The sequence below is a fragment of the Pseudonaja textilis genome, chromosome 10 (genome assembly GCF_049901715.1).
Source record: "Pseudonaja textilis isolate UNSWEBS1 chromosome 10, rPseTex1.2, whole genome shotgun sequence".
NCBI classification, from domain to species: Eukaryota; Metazoa; Chordata; class Lepidosauria; order Squamata; family Elapidae; genus Pseudonaja; species Pseudonaja textilis.
The window spans coordinates 5,000,299-5,015,194 of NC_141999.1; the positions used below are offsets into that span (position 1 = coordinate 5,000,299).

Sequence of the window (14,896 nt, forward strand, 5' to 3'; positions counted from 1 at the left end):
GATACAACCAATCGTATTCTAGATTCCTTGGTGCTCCCTTGGTTGTTTCCTTGCTATGGCTTTATTACCCAACTAGATAACATCATCAGTTACCTTGATAACTAGAGCACTGATGATATTACCTAGTTGGGTAATGAAATATCCATAAGAAAACAACCAAGATAAGGGAGCACCAAGGACTCCACAGTTCAAGATTACAAATATTCTCTTCTATTGGTACTTAGTGCTCTATTTGGAAGCTGGCTTGAAATATGCCCCTTCATGTTTGAAACATCTGTCCTCATGTGTAGGGGCTTCTTGATTCTTCCCCACCTCTAGCTTTTGGTTATCATCTTGCAGGGTCAAGAATTCTGGAGGCTCTTTTATTCCTCTTTCATTCGTCCTAATCAAAATCTCCCCTGATTGTGGATTTGGGGGTGTGTGGAGTGTGGAGGCTTCCCCTCCTGAGGCCCAAACTCCCATGATTACATTATTATTGCTGTAATTTAATCAATAAATTGTTTCTAGTACTGGAAGCCAGACTAAGCTGATCTTTCAGATAAGGTCCTACTTGTGCCAATTTCCTGGAATTGCCTTCCAAATTAGTTGACCGGACCGGACCGGACCTCTTGTTATTCCCTCCAGTGGTGCACTAAAGACCAACGCATTTGAAGGATACTAGGCTGTGCAAGGTGGCTGTATATTCCTTCCCCCTCAATGTAGAAGGACCACTAGACGCAACGGGAAGAAGGCTTTGTTTGCTAGCTCCTGGATGCTGCTTCTCCTGTGCCCATTATATTCTCCCTGTCTATCTTATTTCCCCCCAGTTCTGTGCCCCCTCCCCATCTCGCTGCTTTTGGGTGTGAGAAGAACTGGGTCAGGGAAGTAACCATGACAATGCTTAAGCAAAGACCGTCTCCCATGTCATCCACTTCCCCCACCCTCGCTGCCTGCTTTCTCTCCCTGTTCTCCCCCTGCTCTCTCCATCCAGAAGAAAGCTTGATGGTTACAGATGGACTGGATTCATCAGGGTTGAAGACCTGAGTCCCAGTCCTGGGTGTGGGGCAAAGCGCTGCCTGTCTGCTTCAGCAGGGGAGGTGTGTTGGTGGCGGAGGGCTAGTGGATGAGCCGATTCCATGCCTCCTCAGCTGCGTGACTCTTGGTAAGGAGAATCTTTCTTCTCTCATAGCAGGGGTTGATCTTCTCCAGGGTTGGGTGAATGAGGGAGGGGAGGGAGAGGCAAAGGACCCAGGCCCTGGATTGTAATCTTTGCCAGGAACCTTCCCGGACTGACAGGAATAGGGAAACATAACAGGTTTATCACACAAGGATCAATAAAGTTGTTCCTTGCTGCTAAAGCTTTGCATTTCCTGCCAGAGCATTGCATTCCAGTTGCTAGATGATTGTTGTTTGTGTGCTGCATGTTGCTATCACAAGGAGAAGGGAGGAAAATTTCTCTGCACCCCCCTTTTCTCTCTCTCTCTTTTAGAAGAATATACAAGTGACTCCCACCAATGTAAAGGCAGGTTTCATATCCTTTTTTTCTGTCCACTTTTTCTTCATCATTGCAAAGGATGTAATACTAATAATATACTGCTGTTCTTTCCAGAGGAAGGTCTAAATATCATTCCCTTGTTTTCTGAATGGTGGTTTAAAGAGGGTTTCAGAAACAATATCTGGCATTTTGATCCTCAATCTTTCTAGGGGTTCCTAGGGGAGGTTAATCAATGGGGGATAATCTCAGGCATCCCTCCCTGCTCTGTTATTCTGTAGATAGGATGAAATTAGTTGGTTAGCCATTTGTGAACCCAGTTGTGAGTCCATCACCTCTTCCATTCCTAAAATAAACTCTTAGCTGCTAGCAAGATGATGCACTCCAGAGGTGTAGTGTTGCTCCTCCCATCTCATCCCAGCTTCAGCCGTCCTGCCCAGGGCTGATGGGGATTGTCATCAAACAGATCTAGCGAGGAACACATAGGAAAAGACTTAGTGTTGCACCATAGAAATGGACAGACAGTACTACTTGGAGAAAGAAACAGACGAAGAAGTGAGACCATGCTGAATTTCCCAACTCCTGCCTTCTACCTGGAGCAGTGTTTCTCAGTCATGTGAACATGTGTGGACTTCAGCTCCCAGGCCACAAAATACTGGGAATTGACAATCATCCATCTTCAAGTGGCCAAGGTTGAGAAACACAGCACAGATCTATCACCAATGGATGGATTCTTTCTTTGATAAACACCCACTGCAACCCAGTTGATGCATATTCCCAATTTCTGACTTACATTTTGACTGCATTCATAATTTAATATTCTTAATAATTTAGCTCATAATTAAATTTAATTCACAATTAAATAATAATTTTATTCATAATTAAGCAGGCAGGGAAGTCTGGGAGTTGAAGTTCATATATCTTCAACTGGCCAAGGTTGAGAAACACCGCTCTAAAAACATTGTTCTAACGTTATTTTGTTGAATACTGCTGCGCAGCACAAAAATTCTTGCACCTTGGTGTGGGCGATATCTTTAAGCATTTGAAACTGAAGTTCACATCTAAAGTTGTATGACATGTCAAGCCCATTTCCCTTTAAAAACATGCGGGGTGGAATCTACTTTTTTCTGGAATATTGCTCACACATCCTTGTTGTTCTCTTGAAAACAGTGTGGAGCAGAGGTGTCCAACCATGAAAACTTTTTAAGATTTGTGGACTTCAATTTCCAGAATTGCCCAGCCCCCTTGAAGAATGCTTGGCCGGCTGGGCAATTCTGGGAGTTGAAATCCACAAGTCTTAAAGTTGCCAACTTTAGATGCTCCTGATATAGAGGGAAAATATCTCTATTGCTGCTTTCTGGATGTATTTAACTTTCCAGTATTGCCTACAACCCAGGGATTTTCTGATAGTCCCCTGTTCAAATGCTAACTAGATCTGACCGTACTTATGTTTTCAAGATTGGTGCTAACTCCTTGAAATGATTCATAGCTTAAATCCCCTTTGTGTATAAAAGCTGCTACGAGGTTTGGACTTTTCAAATCCGCCCAAGAGCTTTTTTTCCCTAAGGAACTTCAGATACTATACCTCTGAGATGGGATAAAGGGCTTGCTAACAGAGAATTCTCAATGCTCTTTACTAAACTAAAATATCTACCCCTTTCTCTGCAGCTACAGCAGGTGCAAGCGCTACAAAATCAATTGATGCTTATGTACGGAACGCTGTATAAGGCAGTACCGGCTGGGGAATTCTGGGAGTTGAAGTCCAGCCAGTCTCCAAGGTTGAGCAACACTGATATAAGGGGTGACTATAGGTAGAGGGTGCATGTCATGATAAGTTGTTGAGCTTGGATGTACGAAATTTAGGTTCAAATTCTCACTTGACCACAGAGTTCCATGGGTGATCTTGAGCCAGTAATTCATTCACTCTGTCCCGCTTAACATTATAGGCTTCTGCTGTAGGGAAAACTGATTATGAATGGAGGGAAGTCATCCATGGATTGCTGCCACATCATGAAAATATATTTGGTCTTTGTTGTTCCATCACTAAGTCGTGTCTGAATCTTCACAACCTGATAGATATAGCACTCCAGGCCCCCTTGTTCTGCACCGTCTCCTGGAGTCTTCCCAAATTCATGCTCATTGCTTCAGTGACACTATCTAACCATCTCATCCCCCCCCCCCCCTTCTCCTTTTCTCTTCGGTATGCTTGGAATTAATTTCTTCCATTTGTTTCCTTATTTTCTTAAAGAAAATTGATATTGCCTCCTACTTGCACATGGTGACTCAAGGCGGCTTACAAAGATATGAAAACGCCATATAAAAGAAATAAATAATAATAACAACAAGAAAAATAATAAAATGATAACCTTCCACCCCTCACCCTGGCGAAAACACACATTCATGCTAACCATTTAATGAGCTCCATCCCACTCTGGGTTCCCTAGGCCCACTGACAGAGCCACGTCTTCAGGGTCTTCCAAAAGAGTGTTAGAGTGGGGGCCAGTCTAATCTCTGGGGGGGATGATGTTCCAGAGACAGGGAGCCACCATGGAGAAGGCCCTTCTTCTGGGTCCCATCAGGTGTATCTCCTTAGGGCATGGGACCCACAACATTCCTTGGCTCCCTGCTCTAGTGGGTTGCTGTTTTGGTTTAACATGTTACCTGTACTCAGTCCTTCTCCGTTGTTGATATTTTAGCATGGGAGGCTGATCCAGACCAAGGGTGTCAAACTCCATTTCATCGAGGGCTGCATCAGGGTTGTGTTTGACTTCAGGAGGGCATGGCCAGGTGGGTGTGGCCAGCTCGACATCACTCATGTTGGGGGCACCTGTGGTGGCCTAGGTGGGGTGGTGCGTGGCCCTCCCAAGCTCCGGTTTCATTGGCAAAGGGCTGCAGGAAGCCATCATGGCCGAAAATATGGCGTGGTGGAAGGGGGGCATGCATGGCCCTTCCGAGCTCCATTTTCACTGGCAGAGGCACCGCAGGCCAGTTCTTCGCTGTTTCCAGGGTGATCTAAGCACCCTGCAGGCCAAATCTGGCCCACAGCAGAGATGGTATTCAGCAAGTTCTGACCAGTTCTGGAGAACCGGTAGTGCAAAGTTTGAGTAGTTCGGAGAACTGGCAAATCCCACCTCTGACTGGAGATTTTACAGTATCCTTCCCCTGCCACGCCCATCAAGCCACACCCACAGAACTAGTAGTAAAAAACATTGAACCCCACCACTGTCCCACAGGCCTTGAGTTTGACACCCCTGATCTTCTAGACAGTGGTAGATTAATCAACAAACCTTTGCTTACCAATAATATTCTCGTCAGCTGTGATTTCTTCATTTTTTAAAAAAATGTGCCCTTAAATCAGTGTTGACTTCTGGCATGGATAAGTCCCTGCAGTTTTCTTAGCAAGTTTTTTTTGGGGGGGGAAGTGGTTTGCTATTGCCTTTTTCCTATGTTTGAAAGAAAATGATTGGCCCAAAGTCATCTAGCTGGCTTTGGGCTTAAGGTGGGACTAGAAATCATGGTCTCTTGCTTCCTAGCCTGGTGCCTTAATCACTACACCAAACTGGTGATTGTTGAATAAGCTGTGGTTTAGCATGGCATATGAACCAGGTCTACATTTTCTTATTAATTTCTGTTTTGTACAGAAGATGCCTTCACGATTTAACAACAGCCTTGTTGAGTTTGACTGCTGCCAAATGTATGGACTACAGCTCCCATCATGCCATGCTAGTTGTAGTAGTTGAGAACTGCAATTTACTAATTGGGTAGTTCAGGCTGAGGAAGCCTATTTCACACCTTCCTATTTGTCTATGCCTTTAAATCAGTTTTGCTAAATGGCAAAACGGCCCAGAGGATGAGATGGATGCCAAAAATCTGCCAATTACGTTTAAATGAAAACCAACGTATTTCTTTCATCAGAGAGCCAGCTGAAAAGTGAAGGGCCTTATTATCTGTGTTACTGTTTAATTTGTACCACTGTGCTAAGTATTGCTTTGACATTTGCCATTGGTGTGGGGAAAGAAGCCCCTGCCTTGTGGTTTTTCAGAGAAAAGAAACAGTGCACACTAATCTATTTTGCTGCTGGAAATGCAATGAAGTCTTTTGTTTAAAAGGCTGGCAGGAGAGGTCTGTTGGTCCAGATTTCCTGGAGAACGGCTGATTTGCCAGCTTAATTGAGGCTGGGGTGGCATTGTTGATGATGGCATTTCCACACAGGTTTTTCTAACCCTTTTAGGAAAAAGGGGAAAAAAAGGATTGTTAGCCCAGAACGTGGAGCCAATGCAGACATGTGACAAAGAACGTTCTAACTTTATGTCCCAATTGAAGAAAATATGAATTCTGTATCTCAGATAAGGGATGCCAATCAGATAAAATGGATTTGACGCAAATAGTGGGGGAGGGGAAAGATCCTGTGGCCCCAATGCTGGGAGCAGCCTTGGTCAACTTTCAAAAAACATTTTTGCAAAGCATAATTTGAACTGCTGCTTAAAGTGACCTGATGCAGAATTTATTTCTAACTGGAAATCATTCCTGGCTTTTTTAAAAAGATCTTATTAAAATTTATAATAGGATAAAATACAAATACAGGTAGTCCTTGACTTACAACCATTTGTTTAGTGACTGTTCAAAGTTAGAATGGCACTAAAAAAAGTGACTTACAACCGGTTTACACATTTAATGACTTTTGCAGCATTCCCACGGTCACATGACCAACATTCAGGGATTTGTAAGTGTTCCATCACTGGAGGTTTTCAAGAAGAGATTGGACAGCCATTTGTCTGGAATGGTATAGGGTCTCCTGCTTGGGCAGGGGGTTGGACTAGATGACCTCCAGGGTCCCTTCCAGCTCTGTTATTCTGTTATTCAGCCTTGGCAACTTGAAGATGCATGGCCTTCAACTCCCAGCAAGCTGGCTGGAGAATTCTTGGCATTGAAATCTACATGTCTTCAAGTTGCCAAGGTTGAGAAACACAGATCTACTGGAAAGATTCATGTAAGTTCATGTAAAATAGATGGGAACAATTCATGCCCTCAACTGAACTGTTGCTGCTAGATTCAGCAGCTCACGAGGAGGATATTTACCCCTTCATTCACAGTTTAGAACCAGAACGTTTCAATTTTAGGATGTATAGACAGAAAAAAGAAAGAAAATAAAAAGAAAACGTTTATTTCAATATAGGATTACTGGGAAGAGATTCCAGAGATGGAAAGATTTGACACTACCCATTATGGAGGAATGGTCCGTGAAACTGACTAATTTTGCTGCAATTGATTGGATAGGATAGATTAGAGAAAGAATAATTATAGAAACAAGATTAATATAAATTTAGAGAGGTTAAATATGTGTACTTATAATTGCTATGAAAAATATAAGAAACCACTTTTTTATATCTTCTTTTTCTTTTGCGCTCTGCTTTTCTTTGCTCTCTTTCTTCTTTCCTTACTTTATATTAGTTTGTATATTCTTGTTTAAAAGTGTCTTTTTAAAAATTTTAATTATGCAACACACACACACACACAAATGCACACAGACACAAAAAAGCTCTGTTTAGTAAAACATGTTCAGGTTAGTGTTTCTTACCATGCTGTGAAAATAAGCACAGTTGAGATTGCATTAACCACACAGAATAATAAATGAAGAAGTTATCTGGATTACTGATCGACTGGTTGGCTTTCTTTCTGGGATCTCATTGGAGCAGGGCTGCAAAGAGACGCTGGCTGTTTTGTACCCAAGTAAAACAAATGGGAGCAGGGGATTTTCTCGCATCATATTTATTGATGTATTTGTAAAATTTATTAGCTGTCCATCTTGTCATACAGTAGCTCTGGGCAGCTTCTTTGCAATTGGAATCTCTTGGGACAAATTCCTTGTGTGTCCAATCACACCTGGCCAGTAAAGCTGTTCTATTCTATTCTATTCTATTCTATTCTATTCTATTCTATTCTATTCTGTTCTGTTCTGTTCTGTTCTGTTCTGTTCTGTTCTGTTCTGTTCTGTTCTGTTCTATTCTATTCTATTCTATTCCATTCCATTCCATTCCATTCCATTCCTATTCTACTCTACCCCATTCCTATTCCTATTCTTGTTAGATTACAACAGCCATAGTTGCCTCCAATTTTTTCCCCAGTGAAACAGCAAAATCTGCCCCTCGGAAATGACAATAGCAACCAGAGGTCCCAGGGGAGAATAAGGAAATTCATGAAAGGTATCAATATGACCCGCCTCCCCTTATTGCAGGCATTTTGCCAGTTCCCTTCACTTAGTACAGGATGATCTTCAAGGTTTCTATTGAACGTCACCAGCCTCCAGATGTAAAGGGGCCTGAAGCTCTCAGGGTTTCTATACAATAAATTTGGATGGTGAATCTGTTTCTCTATTCTATCACTTCCAACTGCAAATTCCAACTACAACCTCAGATAGTTTTTCTGTATTTAAAAAAACACTGCATGTTTAAAGCTTGCTTTCTACATGAAAGGAATAATATTAGCATCATGTTGCATTACTTCAGTGCTACTTTCTTTTTGCTCTATGGAAGACCTGGGCCTAATACAGTACTGGTAGTCCTTGACTTATAACAATTCCTTTAGTGACCACTCTCGGCAACCACCTAGGCCATCCCTGCAGATTTTCTGGCAACAACGTTTTCAAAAGTGGCTTTGCTTTGCTTTCTTCTTAAGGCTCAGAGAGGCCAAAGTCACCCAGCTGGCTTCATGTGTAAGGTGGGACTATTCCCGGACTTCTAGCCCAACGCCCAATACCTGATTCTCAAATTAAGTGTTAGTCAAGTATTTCCCATGACACTTCTGAATAGTTGAACCCTAGACCATATACAGGTAGTCCTCAACTTACAACAGTTCATTCAGTGACTGTCCAAAGTTACAATAGCACTGAAAAAAGTGACTTATGGCCATTTTTCCACACTTAATAACTGTTGCAGCATCCCCATGGTCACATGATCAAAATTCAGACGCTTGGCAACTGACTCGTATTTATGAACGTTGCTGTGTCCCAGGGTCATATTTTGCAACCTTCTGATAAGCAAAGACAATGTACAAGTCAGATCTACTTAACAACCGGGCTACTAACTTAACAATTGCAGTGATTCACATAACCACTGTGGCAAGAATGGTTGTAAAAAGGGGCACTTAACAACTGTTGCAAGAAATCGTGCTCAGTTGTGGACGTAGGTCAAGGACTAAGATGAGAAAAGCCCAACAACATCCAAAAAAAAAAAATTGTCAAGGGCAGGATGAGCATTGGGTGGCTTGCAAGTTCTTTTTAAGTTGTGTCTCAGTGCTTTTTTCTTTTTTTAAATATATATTTTATTTTATTCAAGACAAAGTTAAAATACAAATGCAAAACTCTCTCTCCAAAAATCCAAAAAGAAACAAAAAATAAGAAAAACAAAAAACAAAACAATCAAATCATTAAAAAAAGAAAAAGGTACATCAACAAAAGGCCAACCCATACAATATACACGTATTATCTCCCCTAGTTGAATGTTGATTAATATATTATTACATTAATTCCCACCTCTTATGAAACAGGCCCTCTCAAAAAATTTAAACTACTAAATCTATTCGCAAATTATTAACCTATCTTTTAGATCAAGGGTCTTCAAACTTGGCAACTTTAAGACTTGTGGACTTCAATTCCCAGAATTCCTGAGCTAATATGACTGGAGGAGGAGGAATTCTGGGAGTTGAAGTCTACAAGTCTTACAGATGTTAAGTTTGAAGACCCCTGTTTTAGATACTATACAGGTAGTCCTTGACTTAAAACAGCTCATTTAGTTACAACAGCGTGTAACTAAACGAGTGACTTATGATTGTTTTTCCACACTTAGGACCATTGCAGCATCCCCAGGGTCAAGTGATTTACATGCAGATGTTTAACAACTGACTCCCGTTTATGATGCGGTGTCTTTGGGATCCCCTTTTGTGACCTTCTGACAAGCAAAGTCAATGGGGAACCTGGATTCACTTAACAACCGTGTCACTGACTTAAGAACGGCAGTCATTCACTTCACAAATGTGGCAAGAAAAATCATAAAAAGTAGCAAACTCACTTAACAACGATCTCCCTCTATAACATAAATGTTGGGCTCAATTGTTGTTGTAAATTGACGACTACCTGTATTGGTAGCAAAGTAGGTAATAGGAATATTCTATTTTGATAAAATTAAAAAATAATTATAATTTATTATTATTATTATTATTATTATTATTTCAAAAAACAAAACAAAATGCTTTTTTCTTAAAAAAAGGGGTGGGGAAACAACAGAGAAGTCGATTGTGGAACAAATGCATTTCTCGCGTGATGCACGTAAAAAGGTCCCACCTATGAAAAACGGTCTTCTCTCTTTAGAAATGGAGGGGCCTCTTCCAACACTTGTGGTTCAGAATGGCTATCCTGGGACTTTGGCTGGGCAGGGAACGGCAGTGGTCTGGTTTCTACTGATGGCTCTCAATTGACCCATCTCTGACTTGAACACTTTGGCTTGGCTTGGCGAAATGAACTGATTTCCCCAGCTGCTGCTTTTGGAAATCAAAATAACACCCGTTCCCGAAAAGAGAAACCCCAGACATTGCTAGGGAAGAGAAAGAAAAGTTGCTGGACGCTGCTGTCCGGTTCTAGTTTGACCTTCTGGTGGAAGGCGTGCCGTTTGCTGCTCGGTAGTCAAGAATGGTGATTTTATTATTTATTTCGCCTCTCTTCTTTCCTCCATCTCTCTTTTTGTCTCTCCTACTTCCTCTTTTATATCAGTGGTGTTCCTGGAAACATTTTCCCAGGTGTTGCCAATACCTTCTCCCTCTGTTGTTGCAAAGTGGCTGGGAATGAATAATTTAGTTTCCTCAGGAAGAAGGAGGAGGCGTCCATTGCCCTGGAAGGCTGAATTATTCATAGCAAGGGGGAAAAAAAACAACCAAAGCTAGTAAGTAATCCGGCTGGGCATTTCACACCTTTTCTGGCAGCACCCCAAATCAGAGGTCTGTTCTGAGAGACCAGGGAGCTAGGCTGACCCATAAGGAGAAATGGTCCAAGAAAGGCTCCGATTTTGGAATCTGCAGGTGGGGGAGGAAGGGGACAAGCCTCTTCATGGTCCCCAGATGCCATTTGTAGTATCTACACTCTGCCAAGTTACCAAGCAGAGAAGGTAAAATCCAGGGAGCAAAGGAAGATGTAGGGATGCTTTAACATTCCTGTTCTCCATGCAAGTACAAATATTTGAAAAAGTGGTGTGCTTTCGTAAGGATGTATTTGTTTTTATTCTTGGCCTTAAAATATATATCTAAATAATTATCACTTGATCATTGAAAAAGGGTACAAAAAAGTTGTTGCATTAAGTTAAAGGGTAATCTTCCCAACAGTGCTTTTTTAAAAGGCAACTGGACTTTGTTTTTCCTTAAAGATGTTTCACTTTTCATCTAAGAACTAAAGAAGCTTCTTGGATGAGAAGCGAAACATCTTCATGGAAAAACAAAGAAAGTCCACTTGCCCTTTGGAAAAGCACCTTTGGGACAACCACGTCCTAGATGACTGAGTATCTCCATAGACTTCCAAGAAATATGTATCTTTTTTAAAAATCTCAACAGCTGACTGGGGAATTCTGGGAGCTGAAATTCACCCAGTTGAAAGTTGCTGAGATTAAGAAACACTGGTTATAAGATTTCATGAAAATTGTTCTGGAAGTGTCATAGAACATCTACAGAATGCCAATTTTGCACTGTAAATAGAAATGTTGTAATACTCTCTGTTTTGCCATTTTCCAGGAAACATTTTAATAATATTGAGGCATCTTGGGAGAATGCTTGTAGCATGATGCTGGTGTTGTTTTGAAAGAAAGCAGCTTTGGCTTTATGATTAAGAAGTGAATAATGCAGGGAATATGATGTTTTGAGTTTTCTTCCCTTCAGTCACCTTTGATTACATACACATATCTTGTCAAAAAATGAGCTGCTTCTGTGATGTTTTTTCAATCAAGGTCTGGGTTTACCGAACATGCAGCTCCTTATTCAACCAGTCTGTACAAGTTGAATTGTGAATCTGGATTCACATAACATGCTAAACAATAACATTAAAAAGAAATGCAGGTTAACTTTAGCTGGGTTGAGGGTAATGTGAGAATGCAGCTAACAGACCTACAACTGACCTGATTTAAGTGTATCATGTGAATCAATCAGTATATATTTCTTGAATAGATTTTGTCCTCTATGTGATCTCTAGTTGTGTTGGGGTACAAGTCTCAGAATTTAACTGTGAATTGTTCTTCTAGCAGTGTTTCTCAACTTTGGTAACTTGAAGATGTGTGGACTTCTGGAACTTGAAGTGCACATATCTTCAAGTTGTCAAGATTGAGAAAGTCTGCACTAGAGGATGGAGGTATCAGTAAAGCATCAGTAACCCAATAAAGGAATATATGGACCACATTGGAGAAGATAAATACTTACATAAAATGCTTTTTTTTGGGGGGGGAGGGGGGATATTTTTTAGAGAAAATGTAATCAGCACCAAAAGTGTGACAGAAGAATATAAAGAAATAGGAGCATTTTTAGCTCTGGCTCTAGCAAAGTTGCACCAAATGTATTTATGGCAATGTTACTGTTTGTTATCTTGGTAACTGAGTCATCTGGATATGTTAGCTCTGTTAGTTTTCGGTTTCAGGCTGCCTATCTAATATCGCATAATATTTGAAGTTGAAAGCTTTTAGCAAAATGAATGAATGTATTACTCCTGCTAGCAGGATTCATTATCCAAAGCCACAGAAACACCAACCAGTGGGACAAAAAAAAAGTAGGGCCACTCAGAGAATGAGATAGCCAGTACATAAATTAAAAAAAAAAAGAAAAAAAAGTCTTTTTTAGCTAAAGCTTCAGGGGTTACCAGATGTCAGGCCCCAAGTATTGAAAAAGACACAAAGAAGAACTTCGGAACTGTTTCTTTTATTTTCCTCACCAAAGCCATTCTTGTTATCACTATAGATATACTCTGGGAATCATTAGGGAGGAGCCTTCTTTCTCCTGACCAAACTAATCAAAGTTTGCTGTTTCCTGTTTCTCTGGAATGCAGCCCCTCCCTCTTGGGAATCCAGTCTACATTCTAGGACATCAGTGAGCCTTTGGAAGTACCACCACCACAGCTATTTCCCCCATATAAGAGGACTACATTTTTTTAAATACAATCATTGGGTCAGCTATGAAAACAAGAGATTCTCATCTATACAGTGCAGCTAGAGGTCTGTTTTGTGGCTGCAGTTACCACTGCATTGATAAGAAGGGGTCAAGTCCGTCTAGAAGCCATATGAAAGACATTCATGTGAGCCATGGTTTTAATCCTATTATATACTTTTATCATCCAGACATGCCTAGAAACACAGAAAAGCAATTTTGAATTCATTCTGATAATCTTTGCATTTCAATCACTTCTTCCTGAAGGAGCGCAGAATAGTTACTATTTCTATTCTTGTATCCTAGAAAACATTAAATTGAACATTAAATATAGTTTAGCTCTCCAGCAGGGCATGGATTGGCTTTCACTGTATCTGGTAGTTGGTACTAGTCATCCAATAATACAAATAGCATGAACTTTAACAAGCAGAGAGGGTTGGCATTTATAAACCATAATTATTTTTAATGAAACAAAAAAGAAACAAAAAAAATTCACCAGCAAAAGCTTCCAGGATGTATCTTCAGTAATGGGCATTTTGACCTTTTCTAAAATTCAGGCAATCTCTTGTTCATTTTATCCTTTTGGAACAACAGAAAGCAACAGACGTCTTCCTGCCAGACATACTCAACTTTGCGGGGAGAATAATTGTATTATAAACATATTAAATATATCTTCCATTGTGTACCATTTTATTGTGGTGAAAGACCATTGTGATGTGGTGGTACGGGTGTTGAACCAGGAATGGATAGACCAAGGGGCAGATCCTCCCTCAACCATGGAAAATCCCTGGAAAATGTGGCATTAGTCACACATTACTGGGTTGTAGTTGTAATAATAAAAAAGATGGGAAGTTTCCCTTGCTTCCTCCTCTCCCAACACATCTACAAAGCTTCCATGAGGAATAGTCTAGTCTTCTGCTGGATAAAGTTGCCTGGATCTCTTCTAAGTTAGGCTCTGGCTGGGCAGGTTGTGTTGAGTTGGTCTTTTCCTGTTGCCTGAAAAGAATCTTACAGAAGTGGACAGGATCTTCGCAACTGTCACTCTGTCCACCTGCTTATTAAACCCACGACCCACCTGGTTGATTAAGGCCTCCCAGGTATGATATATGGCACATCCATGATGGTAAATTCATGGCCAAGAGATGCAATGATTCTTTCTACAGTACTCCAAAGGTGGTGATGGACCACCTTTCTCAAGAAAGCATTGCTGGATCTAATAGTTCTGGGCAATTTTCATTCAGTCTCCATTCCTCTCTTTTTGGGTATGGTTGTGCAAGTATAGCTTTAGGAAATTAGCTGGACCCATGTTGATTTGGTATCAGGTCAGGGTAAAGTATAGAGAATGTACTGATCCCATTGTTCTACAGACCAAAGCAGTGCGCCTGCCTCTGTTGTTAACAGAGGAACCAACTTCTCCTGCTTCATGTCTCCTGGTCTTCTCTTGCAGCTTCACCCAGATGGTCTGCAGCCAGTGAGGTCCCCCCAAGTGGTCATGCTGAATGGGGAGACGAGCAACTCTGCAGCCAGGAATGTGGTCCGTAGCTCCAGCATCAGTGGAGAAATGTACAACATAGAGAAGAGTAATGGTGGCAATTCTGATTCAGCCAGTCTCTCCTCCACTAAGAAGCGGAGATCCAGCCTGGGGGCCAAGATGGTGGCTATTGTAGGGCTGTCACAGTGGAGCAGGAGTACCATGCAGCTCAATCATCCTGGTAAGAAATGTCATGATCTGACTGAGGCTTCCTTGTGATGGAAAAATTATCTGCTCTGCAACTGTCACCTGGTCTCTCCACAGGTCTTTACGATGGTTGACCCAAGAACTGGAATCACATGTAAACTCCAGCCATAATGATCTTAGTTTGGCTTTGGCTTAGGAACCAAGTTGATCTGGGATGTAAACTCTGGTATCTCTGAAGGCACTGCCACATAAAGTGTCTACGGTGGGCTTCATGTGTAGTGTTAAACTATCATGTTGTTCCTTTAAGCTTTGGCTTAGAATGTTATGTGAGCAAAACCATTGGCATTTTATTATGAAAAGCTAGCAAATGGTGGTCTTTTTAGTAAAGTAACATCTACCAAATTAAGACAAGAGGTGGTGTAGACTCATGTTGTGTAAGCTTCTTCAACATTTCTGCTTTCTACTCATTCCAAATACAAGTTGAATATGCCCAAAATTTAATGGATAGGAGGCCACCCTGAATTTTTATTTATTTATTTCTATATCAAACTTTTAAACTTTTCAATGTTAAGATGACTCCT

General features: G+C 41.1%; 1 protein-coding gene across 3 annotated transcripts in view; it reads left to right on the forward strand.

Annotated features, from left to right (window-relative positions):
- RIMS3 (regulating synaptic membrane exocytosis 3) overlaps nucleotides 1–14,896 on the forward strand; it is a 66,352-nt gene that overhangs the window by 17,194 nt on the left and 34,262 nt on the right. For 2 of the 3 annotated variants that reach the window (XM_087939564.1, XM_087939562.1), the window contains exon 2: nucleotides 14,085–14,349. In XM_087939564.1, the coding sequence (XP_087795690.1) occupies nucleotides 14,085–14,349 (265 nt within the window). Of the gene's footprint in view, nucleotides 1–925; nucleotides 1,142–14,084; nucleotides 14,350–14,896 lie in introns of those variants that run through there. The other variant, XM_026702693.2, reaches the window with a different exon arrangement.